This window comes from Cornus florida, unplaced genomic scaffold (assembly GCF_030987335.1).
Source record: "Cornus florida cultivar Cherokee Brave unplaced genomic scaffold, ASM3098733v1 CherokeeBrave_3.0.0_Hap2_Chr04, whole genome shotgun sequence".
In the NCBI taxonomy this organism is placed as follows: Eukaryota; Viridiplantae; Streptophyta; class Magnoliopsida; order Cornales; family Cornaceae; genus Cornus; species Cornus florida.
The window spans coordinates 101,497,300-101,509,106 of record NW_026775574.1 but is presented as its reverse complement, the minus strand read 5'-3'; the positions used below and the strand labels follow the sequence as shown (position 1 = coordinate 101,509,106).

Below are 11,807 nucleotides of genomic sequence, written 5' to 3'. Positions count from 1 at the left end.
GTCTGGTCTATTTCCCTTGTATATTTTCTTCCTTGTTGGCTACTTTCTTGAAGTGGTATTTTTATTTCTTTATCTTGTAGTATATTTTCTTCCTTGTTGGCTAGTTTCATGAAATGGTATTTTTAGTTCTTATCTTGTAGTCTGGAAGGTATGCCCTTCTTGTTTATTGTATCTTGTTCTCTGGTTTTAATGATATTCTGCTTAGGTAAATAAATAAATAAATAAATAAATATATATATATATATATATATATATATATATATCAGATGGTGTCCTGACTCCTTACACACACTACATAGTAGTTAAGAGTCTTAGAGAAATCTCTGTAAATGGAATTGCTTTCCTTTCATTAAAGTTTTCCTAGATATATATATATATAGTCTTAACCAGATTAGATCTCCTTAGATGTATTTAGAGTGTATACAATATGAATTTCTAGGGTATAAATTGAGCAGAAAAGAAAGGATTTTAAATTCCACAGAAGCAAGAACAACAATTTTACTTTCTCAGTTTCAAAATACAGTAATTTCCTGTTGTGGAAACCACTCTAGGCGAAGGAAATTTAGTCGTATAACGAAACACTTTACAAAAAGATGAGTGTTCTTTAATTAATTGCATGCATCAAACTGTTTGTCATTCTGATCTATTTAAATGTACTCTCTCACAGTACATATGACAAGAGCTTGGTTAAGATCCATGTGTAGAGAACAGCCAACAAACCACCCACAGGAATTGTCACAGCCCAAGAAGCCACAATCTCCCTCACAGTTTCTGCTCTAACACTGTTGAGTCCTCTGGCAAACCCCACCCCCATGACTGCACCCACCAGCGTGTGGGTTGCCGAGATGGGCAGTCCAAGCTTCGATGCAAACAAAACCACGGAAGCAGCTGCAAACTCGGCTGCAAATCCTCTAGTTGGCGTTAATTCTGTTATCTTCTTTCCGATTGTTGCTATCACTCTGTACCCCCACATTGTAAGCCCTGCAACAATCCCGAATCCTCCCCAGGCAAGAACATCATTGGGAATGACTATCTCAGCTCCACTTGTGCCGCCCTGGAGGATAGACAATGCAGCAGCCAAAGGGCCTATTGCGTTGGAGACGTCGTTTCCACCATGGGCAAAGGACATGAAGCAGGCTGAGAGGACTTGCATGTAGCCGAAGACTCCATAAACTATTTCCAGCTGGGTGCCTTTAGGGCCTGCCACTTCAGTGAGAAACCCGACGTTTTTATTGGACAAGTTATGCTCCTGTTGCTCTGGTTCTGTTGAATTGGCCTTGACAAGGAGGTGACCAAGCTGTTTGTGGATAATTCTGTACACTAGGATTGCACCAACAATGCCACAGCCTAAAGCCTGAGCCGCAGCAATAGGAAGTGTCTTGCTAAGAGGAAAGGCTGCAAAAGAGATTGCGGTAACTCCCACAGAAACTGCAATTGGTGCAGCTGCAGCAGCTGCTTGTCCTGGATTTGGAGCACTGTACACAAACTAGAAATAGTAAAGGATAAGTTAGGGATTAAATTATCGAGTTTATAAAATTTTCGAGTTTAGGACATTCTAAAAGTTGATTATCTTTCATTGTTAGTGCTAAGTAGTTTACTCTCAAATCATGCCACCATACTTATGGCTTGTGATTTTCTAGCCAATTAACATAATTTTCGCCGTTCTTGCATATGCTTCTCACAAGCCATAAGCAGGCAAAGTGTTACAGTTTACCATAAATGTATTGGATTTATGGCAGAACGTACCCTGCGAATGCATTTGTATACAAGAAATGACACCAGTGCTCCTATTAAAGGTGAAATAACCCACGACGAAGTCACCCTTGCCAGTGAAGTCCAGAAGACGGCACCAGCTCCCCCATAGACAAGACCAAATCCAACCATGGATCCTACAATACAGTGAGTAGTGGAGACAGGCCAACCAAAATATGAAGCCACCTGAATAACACATGATAAATCATTAGTGGTTAGTAAAAAAAGAAAAGAGATAATGTAGAATTCAGATTGTTAAGCAAACTATAACAAATGTCAAATCATAAACCTTAGGAGAAAAATTAGATTTAGTTGGTTTCATGTCAAAAGCTATGCATCAAAGAGTCAGATTTCCAACATGAAATTTTCCGTCATGATACAGAGAATCTTCTCCTAGGTAGAACTGTCAACAAATTCTTCCTGTATAATTCAGGACCTTTTCTTATCGATCTTTGTATGTAAGTTAAACATTACATTGCCTATGCCGATGACTAAATAGGAAGATATACAGCCTCCTTTTCTTCAAATATATACCAAGAAAGAGGAGAAGGAAGAGGTTGCTATTAAGCAAACACGAGGTTGTATAGTAAGCATCTGAAGTGAAAAATTCTGCCTTTGTTTTGATGTTGGATAATGGATACCTTAATGCTTCGTTTGGTAGGAAGGAAGAAAATTGAATGGATGGAAGAAAAGAAGAGATGGACGAGACATCCTTGGGGAAAGGATAACGTCCTTCCCTCTTTTTGTTTGGAAAAGGATAACTTCCTTCCTTCTTTTTGTTTGGTTGGATGGAAGAGAAGTGAATGAGGTAACAACTTTACTTTGTTTCTTAAGAGAGAAGAGATGAGAGACATTGTCAATATTGGTTTATCTAATAACTATTAAGGATAATATTTTAATTTAAATTTTTCTTAATAGTCTTGCTTCTCTTTGTTCATAATTGAAGAAATAAAAATTTGTGAAGCAGGAAGGATGACTCATCCATCCTCTTTTCTATTCCCTACTAGTGTCTTCCCTACCAAACGAAGGAAGTTTGTTTCTTCCTTCTTATTTTTCCTCCACCACTTTATTCTTTCCTACCAAACGAACCATAAGAGTATCAGAAGAGATGTGCAAGCATAATTGAACCATGGTTTTTAGCTGTTATTGATGTTCTTTATGCATGTGTAAACTGAACATGCGAATAGGTTAAAACATGATAATGGACATGCTTGGGCAACTTTTTTTTGTCTGATTTCTTGGCAAAGAGGGTGAAAAGACTATAGATTGGTCATGTCTTTGGGAATCTAGATTGTTTGGATCCCCAAAGGACCATTAAAGTCAGAACCATAGAATGAAGAATAAAGAGTATATAAACTAAGAAACTGAAGCACGGACACTCCAAAATAGGCAAAGAATCCGTGTCCGACACGTGTCGGACACGGACACGCGTCGGACACGCCCTGACATGTGTCGGACACGCCAAAAAACGTGTCTGGAATTTTTTTATTTTTTATTTATTTTCGGACACGGCACGGACACTCTGCGGACACGCGTTCGACACGCCAGGGGTGTGTGTCCGACACGCGTGTCTTATTTTTAGGGGTTTAAAAGATAATTTTTGAAAGAAAGTTAGGTTAAAGTATAAATATATGAAGTTATTTAATAAGTTTTACTTACTTATGTGGTCAAAACATAATAATTTTAAACTTTCAAGGTTACTATGCAATTTTAAACAAAAGAAATAGATATTTAAGGCTACTCATTACACTATTACAAGATGAGATTCAAAGGACGGGTTGCTCTCTCTCAAAGTGACGAAGCTTTGCAACTTCCTGCTGCCGATCAAAGCGACTCCCTCCAGCCTCCAGGTCAGTCTCTCTCTCTCTCTCTCTCCTCTTCCTCCTCTTTTCTTCCTCCTCCTTCCTCTTTTCTTTCTTTTTCTTCACAAACCCTAGTTTCTTTCTTTCTTCTTCATCTTTTTTTTTTTTTCGTTTTCCTTTTTCACAAACCCAGATTCTTTCTTTCTTCCTCATCTTGTTTTTTTTCGTTTTCCTTTTTTAAAACCCCAGATTCTTTCTTTTTCTTTTATCTCTCTCCCTCCCCCCCCAACCCTTTTTCACTAACCCCAGTTTCTTTCTTCTTCTTTATTTTTTCATTTTTCACATACCCCAAATTTCTTCTTCTTCTTTCTTTCTTTTTTATTATTATTTTTTTTCACAAACCCGTCTTTCTTTCTTTCTTCTTCTCCGGTGTTTTTCCTTTTTCACAGACCTCAATTTCTTTCCTAAATTCTTTCTTCTTCTTCTTCTCTGTTGTCTTTATTCTTGCTTTAATTTCAGCCGGTGTGAGTCTGTGACTTATTGACCTGTAAATTAATAGGATTTCATCTTTGATTTTATTTCAGCTGTTGCATATGAATTGTGAATCTGTGATCAAATAGGAATTTATTCATTCTTTGCTGACTGTTCTTTCTTTGCTGACTGCTGTAAGTATGGATTTTTTTTTTCTTTTCTTTTTATGTCTAGGAAATTAGACATGTCGATGTCATTGTCTACATCAGTTGCTACTAGTACTCCTCAATTCAAACAAGATGAGAACAAACCACTTTGGAATTATGTCACAATTAGAAAAAATTGGTGGTGGAGGAGGAAATTTTTTATTCAAATGCCACTTTTGTAATAATGAATTCAGGGGGTCTTATACAAGAGTTAAAGCCCACTTGTTGCAGAACACTGGTATGGGTATTCGTATATGCCCAAAAGTCACATCTCAGAATATTGAAGAAATGCAAAAAGCAATTGAAGAAGCCGAATTGAGAATTAAAAATTCTAAACCAAAAAAAGTACTACATCATATATATACTATTCGCCGTGTCCGTGTCCGTGTCTTAATTTTTTTGGATTTGCCGTGTCGCCGTGTCCGTGTCGTGTCGTATCCGTATCCCGTATCCGTGTCCGTGTCCGTGTCCGTGCTTCTTAGGAAACTGCACTATTTATTTGATGTAAGCATTTTCTAGGGTTTTGCATTTGAATTTTTAGGAATGTACTCTCACTGTGGACCATAGCGAATGGTTAATACATGATGCAGTGATCTGGCACAACCTCTCCTAGTTTTAGACGAGACTATGATTCCATACAACTTGATTTTTATTCCAAAAAATTCTCACCATCAAATCCCCGAATATCCCAAGTACAGTGTGTCATAAGACAAGACTTATTGACATTAGCTTCCTCCTTGTCTTATACAAGGTTAGTAATTAATAAATTGAAAAGAACACAGGTTAGAAAACTGGACACGGCACAATTAGCCAATTAAATATCATAATGAGTATCTTATTAAGCCGTTTATAATGAACAAAAAATTTATAATACTGTGGAATAGTAGTCAAGTGAATTCAATGAGAAGTTTATTAGGAAACAACCTAAACATCAGTATAAGCAAAACATTCATCAATTCCATAAAGAGTGCAAACTGTCAAGTGCTTAGGTTGGAGCCAATGATGAGCATCTTTGACTCCCAAGCTATGGAGCGCTACTATCTAAATCTCATTCTTTGAGTCTTGCGAATATTATTGAACCTAGAACAGGAGGATCACATAATTTTTATGATATCAATAGTATGTTATGCCCCGCCTATTTGTAGAGAGGTTGCGCTACGCAGGTGACACACGAGTGCTGAGGAGGACTGTGCATAATGTCTTCATGGCATGAAGAGATTTAAGTTCTAAGACTTCAGGATTTATGTGGAGATTGCGAAGTAGCGTAGAGAAAAATTGGAGAATTCTAGAACATTGTAATATTTGTCGAAGTTGGTAGATTAAAAAATATTCCAGAAGAGTAGGGAGTTATGTTGAGTTTGTAAATATCTAAGATATTTACGTGGAATGTTAAAGAGAATAGAGTCCATTAGGGAGGAGAATGCCTATATATAAGCTTAGATTTTCATTTGTAATGATAAGCTATAAAAGATGAGCCACTAACAAGTAGTGTTAATGTGCATTGCATATTTTTTTTCAATATTCTTTATGTATTACCTTCTATAATTATCTATTATATTTGGGTTGTCTAGCTGATATAACTTCCGTATAGAAAATTGATTGAACAATTTGGTGTTTTCTCAAAAGGTACTCAAACTTACAGTAATCTACCAAAAGTAAGTTTTTAACAATACAGATTTCAATTGCATATTCATGCTCATTAAACAGAGAAGAACTACCGGAATAACCGAAGATCTACCACATTCCAGATTATGGGTTTCACATGTTGAAATTTAAAACATGCTGGAATATGTTAAAAATTTTGAGTGAGTAAGTTTTCTTCTATCCTAACCATTTGAAAAATAAATAAATAAAAAAAATTGTCTTTGTTTCATAAACCTTCGACAAACTGAGGATTTCATTTTTTATTTAAGTATTAGGTACACTATTACCTTAATTATTACTACTTAAGATAAATCCAAAAACAAAAAAAATTTAAATAAACACATAAATTAAAGTTTAGAATTGCATAACAAAAAAATAAAAAAAATAAATTAAAATAAACACAGGAATTAGAAATGCACCTGCAACCAAGTACCAGCAGCAGCAAGAGAAGAGAGCAACCCAGCAAAAAGCAAAGTATCCTTCCCTTGAAAAACATTGACAACAAGAATCCCCTTCTGCATTGTACTGGTCACATGTGTCCCCATCAGCAGTGCACCGGAGAACTCCAGCACCGCCGCTGTCAAGACGGCCTGCCGGATTGTCAAGGCCCCGGAACCCACCGAGGTCCCCATGGCATTGGCAACGTCATTTGCCCCAATATTCCAAGCCATGTAAAACCCCAGCAACAGAGTGGCATAGGACAACAATTTATTCTTCAACCCCAACCCTTGTCCCAAAGACGTCATGAAAAATGGGAAAGTGAGAGCCACAAATGCTATGCATATAGATATAGCAGAGGCAGTGCGAGCAGATATGTGGAAAGCCTGTGCCATTCCTTGCAAGTCATCAGAATTGGCATCTTCTTCTTGTTCTTGTTCTTGTTTGGCTTTGATTTCTTCACCTTCTTCTCCATCAGCTCCGGCAAAAGACGATAAGGCGGCAAAAGGGTGTGTGGATTTAGTGGTCTTTAATCTTAGAAGTGAGAGAGGAGATGGTTTAGATTGTAATGGGTGGGGCCTAAATGTGAGTGAATCTCTCTTGGGGAAGTGGGATTCATGTATTAACAGAGGAGAGCGATAATTGGGGACATAGAGGTGAGAGTTATGGAGGAATGACTGTGGTTTTATTGTGTTTCTTGAAGAAGATAGACAGTAAGAGGTAGTCATGAGTACTAACTAGATTGGAAAATAGGAGAGAGAAGAGTTAGAGAGAGAGAGCGCCGATGGGGTTATTCCAGTATATTCTTGGCCATGGAATGTAGGGTTGGTGGAGAGGGTAGAGGGAGAGGAAGAGGCATGGAGGGAGTGTGCATTTATTTATATTTATTTTTTCTGCTGTTTTTTTGGTGGAAGAGGGAGGATGAGTATGAATTTGGCTGGTAGCTCTGGTCGATTGAAACGAGTGGTTGGTGTTTAATTTCAAGGTCGTTCCATCCAACACCCACTAGTTTAAATTCAAATTTTTTTGAGGAAATACTCTATCCACCACAAAAAAAATCCTATCCCAGAGAAAGAGAAAGAGAAAGAGAAAGGGAGTGTTCCAAAAGTAAACAGAAAAAGTTGCAAAGAAAAGATTTTATTGAGTTGGGCTTAAACTTTGGTTTGCTGAGAACTCGGTTTCTTTATCTAACTTTATTTATATTTTTTATTCTTTTTATCGTGGCAAATGAAAGAGATTCGAACGTGTGCATACCTGGTTGGGAAGCTGGTACTTTACTAATTAGGTCACTTAGTAATGCCCTTTAACATTATTTTTGAAAAGGGAATTTTTTATTTATTTATTGGTTAGGTAAATATTTACAAAACCTGCGAGTTTCCTATAAATATCCACTATTAGACTCGATCCCTTACCTTCTCTTCTAGAAATGAGAGATTATATTAATTAGACTAAGAATAGAGTGATAAAGGAAAATGTATTTGTTTCTTTCACATAATTGAGTTCATAACAATTGTAGTACCACATGTACATGGAAATGCATCAAAATTTCTGATGTTAGGAGCAACATTTAGCTCTGGTCCCTCTAATTAATCCAGTTCTCTTACTCCATTATTATGTGCATTAGAAATTGGTAATTCTTTCATTTAGACAAATTTTTTTCGCAATACTTTAGTTTTAATTGGCTGTAATATTTTAAGGGTGTGTTCGGATGCATGAAATATTGGAGTCTTGATATTGGAATTTGTGAAATTTTATAAAAATAACTAAGAAAATTGAACTAATTTTCTTAAATTTTATAAATTCTAATTTCAAGACTTCAACTCCATGCAACCAATTACACCCTAATGCTTACCCTTTTTACCTAAAAAAAAAATTACACCCTAAGTGTTATTCAATCTTATTTAATATGTATATTATCACTAATTTAGTGCAATTCCAAATTTGAAATAGAAGGACCATTAACCATTAGTATATATTAAAAGAGGCCACTTTTTGTAAATTCATGATGAACCACATAATAGATATCAATGGACCTTTATCCAAGAAGTTGTGGCTAAATCAATTGCATGTCAAATGGACCTTCTCTTTTTTCTTTTCTTTTTTCGTCCCTCTTTTTGGTAACTAATATTCTCATCTTTATTGGATCGGGCAATAGCAGCCCATTAAGTCCGACCATTCCATGAGTCTCTAATAGAACAATGCAGACAATGACTTACTATCTATTACTCTATTAGGCCCACTTAGAATGTTCAAAATTAACACCACTCCCATTAGTCCTATCACTCATATGTTATGATGTTATGGTGGGTTTCATAATTATGTGAGACAGCAGATTAGTTGGGTGTCGTCAATTATGCTATTACGCTTGGTAAAAAATTATATAAAAATATGCCTAGTTAACAATTTTTAAGAATATATTTTGAAACTCAGTTAAATAAAGGTTTATATTTAGATAACTGTCTTTTATAATTTTTTGAAAATAATTTTTGATTTTACGAGTGTTTTTAGAACCATTTTCTTGAATTATAAATTAAACAGACCCTTTTATTATTTGAAAATAAGTGTTGTTTTATTCCCTTATCTCTAGGAAGTTTCTCTTTTCCTCATTAAGAAATCCCTAGAAGTTTGTTGAACATTGCCTTCTATAGCAAAATATGGAAATTTTAACGTCCTCTACATATTCTATTGCTAATTTTCTTTCATTAGAAATAGAATTTTCAATATTTAGAGATTGAAAAAAGGGAGGGAATGAAAGGTCCACATTGATTTAGTTTTTCCTTTCCTTCCCTTCCGTTATCCCCTCCTAATTCTTGGTTACCTAAAAGATTAAAAATATGATCTTAAGACAAATTGTGGTCATGCATATATTGGTAATTGCTTAAACAATTTATTGGACAGAAAGGTGTATGGTCCTATATTGAACTTGAAAATAGTGGACTAGCATAAACATGACCTAAAGTGAGCTAACTAACATGTGGATCATTTAAGATATATTTAAAAATAAAAAATTGTGGCTAGTCAAAATTGATCCATTCAATGTGAAAGCCGTTGATTTTTTTTTTTTTTTAGGTTAAAGTAATTGACTAATGGAATGAGGATTCGAACATGAGCCTTAGCACATATCCTATTACTGAACTATCACACCACATCTATTTGAAAGTGGTTTCGGCAATCAGAAATAAACACAAACATGAAGATGTTTCGTATGTCCCACCATTTGTACCAAATCAATCACCATTTTGCAAGAAAATCAATTTCAACCTCCAGAGGGAGGAATTCTTTTTCCATTCATAGTGACAATTAGGGTCTCCAAACACATTGAATTGTTGATTCAATGAATATTCATAGCAAACAACCAAAAGGAACTGGAATTGGCATTTGGCAAACCAAACACCACACACGTTTCACTTCTCTAGTAGCGTAATGGTTTAATTGCATTTTTTTGTGGGCCCAATTGTTGCTATGTTTCTAATCAAACAGTAATAAATGAAATCAATTTTCTAGATGTTCCTTGACGAATTATTATATACAATCTGCGTTTGAAAGCAATATTTTCTTGTTCGCTCAAATTAATTTACCATATCCAGACATGTTTGATACCATATCATGTGTAATGTTTAGAAACATATCCAAAACATATCCAACTTCCACTACAAAGGAGTAGAAATAACTGAGATAGAATGTCCCTATCAAAAATAATTTTTAGTTCTTTTTTTGAATAATTTTCAGATAATTGTCAAACAAATAAACTTTGAAACTATATATATATATTGGGAACAATATTGAACAATCAATATGGATCCATAAACTTTATGGCTACTAAAATTGCATAAAAACTTGACAACACCTAACTCACACAATTCTTTGAAGCAGGTGCGGCTCTCGCACTTTGTGATGGCTCCCACTCCCACTCCCACTTTGTATGACATAAATTTTGATCCTTTCACACTCTGCTTCCGCGTGCATATAATATAATTACAGTTAATAAACTTGTAAAAAGTTTCACTATGATATTTGTTGCGACACAGTGATATATCATACTTAAACAAAGAACAATCTACTTATTATTAGTAGGATCATAAACTCCATAAAAAAGGTGAATAATGTTCGTGTCAAAGTTGTACTACCTGGCCATTAGACCGATCATGTGCTGCTCTCTGCTTTCAAAAAGAAAGTTGAGATCTCGAACCCTAACAGGACACACAACATATGCGGATGTGTGTGTTTGGTTTCTTCAGAAAAAGAAAAAGAAAATTTGTATGAATGATTCTCACTTTTTGTCCCACCAAATAGAACGCGTTGTAGGCGTGTGCATGCAAGTGGAGGCGTGTTTGGAAGGTAGGAAATTTTCATTGGGAAAGGATTGGGAAAAAGTGTGGTGTATGTAGGCCAACCAGATCCAACGGTTCATATTGCAAGAAAATGGGGAATAAAATCCCCCAAAATATTCAATTCAAAGTTGGAAGTTTCTTTTGCATGAAGGACCAAGAAAAATGAAAAAAATTCTAAAAACTAGAAGCCTTTCACAATTTCAACCTTCACTTGGTCTACTCTTGTTGATTTTCTATTGTTCTTATTCAAACTTTTAACATTCGAACAACCATTTTTTTCATTCACATTGAAAGAGAGAGAATCATTTTAGAATATGAGAGAGTATATTCTCTCAAGACTCCTTCCCATCACTCAATCCAATCCTTGCCAAATATTCAACAGGCGTTGCAAAACCCAACCCCTACTACATCTGTCAGACTATCCAAATGGATGGCACAAGTCATGAGAAATTTGTAAGTGGACTGGGATTACATGGTCCGGCCAATCATGTTAGTAAATATGTTAATTTTATTTTTTTTTTTAATTACATCAACTAGAAAATTGTTACATGATCACAGCCAATTACAATTCGATATAGTCTCGAATTATATAAAAATTTCTGCAATATGGCCTTACACTATTGGCCCACAATTTTGTGGAAGTTACAACCTTTCAATGTCTAATATGCAGACAATCCTTACCCGATGGGCTAGATACCAACTTTCTAGGAATCAGTCTTAGTGTTCCCATTTCATACTCCTAATCCATTGTCAGTTTCTGTGACAAAACAAGGTCTCAATTGGAGTATTGGACCCCACAAAACCTCCCTTAAGAGCTTACCCTTAGATACCAACTTTCTAGGAATCAGTCTTAGTGTTCCCATTTCATCCTCCTAATCCATTGTCAGTTTCTGTGACAAAACAAGGTCTCAATTGGAGTATTGGACCCCACAAAACCTCCCTTAAGAGCTTACCCTTTAACCCCCCAAAAAAAAAAAAAAAAAAAAAAAAACACACACTAACACCTCCCTTAAGTAGCCAAATTGTCAACGAGAAGCCCCACATGTCTCCTCATTATTACTCCTCCATCCCAAAAAAAACATAGGTGTCTCTCTTTTTATTTTTATTCTTTTCAAAATAAGCGTCTGGTTTAAAAGGTTAATATATTAATTTTATAATATTAA

General features: G+C 35.5%; 1 protein-coding gene across 1 annotated transcript; it reads right to left on the bottom strand.

The window, feature by feature from the left end:
* Positions 1–447: 447 nt before the first annotated feature.
* On the bottom strand, positions 448–7,239 carry LOC132304269 (inorganic phosphate transporter 2-1, chloroplastic). The gene is made up of 3 exons (XM_059801868.1): positions 6,295–7,239; positions 1,747–1,938; positions 448–1,486 (listed from the first exon to the last, which is right to left on the bottom strand). Exons 1-3 carry the CDS (start codon positions 7,039–7,041, stop codon positions 662–664), a joined length of 1,764 nt encoding a protein of 587 aa, XP_059657851.1. The 5' UTR covers positions 7,042–7,239; the 3' UTR covers positions 448–661.
* Between the last annotated feature and the right edge of the window lie 4,568 nt (positions 7,240–11,807).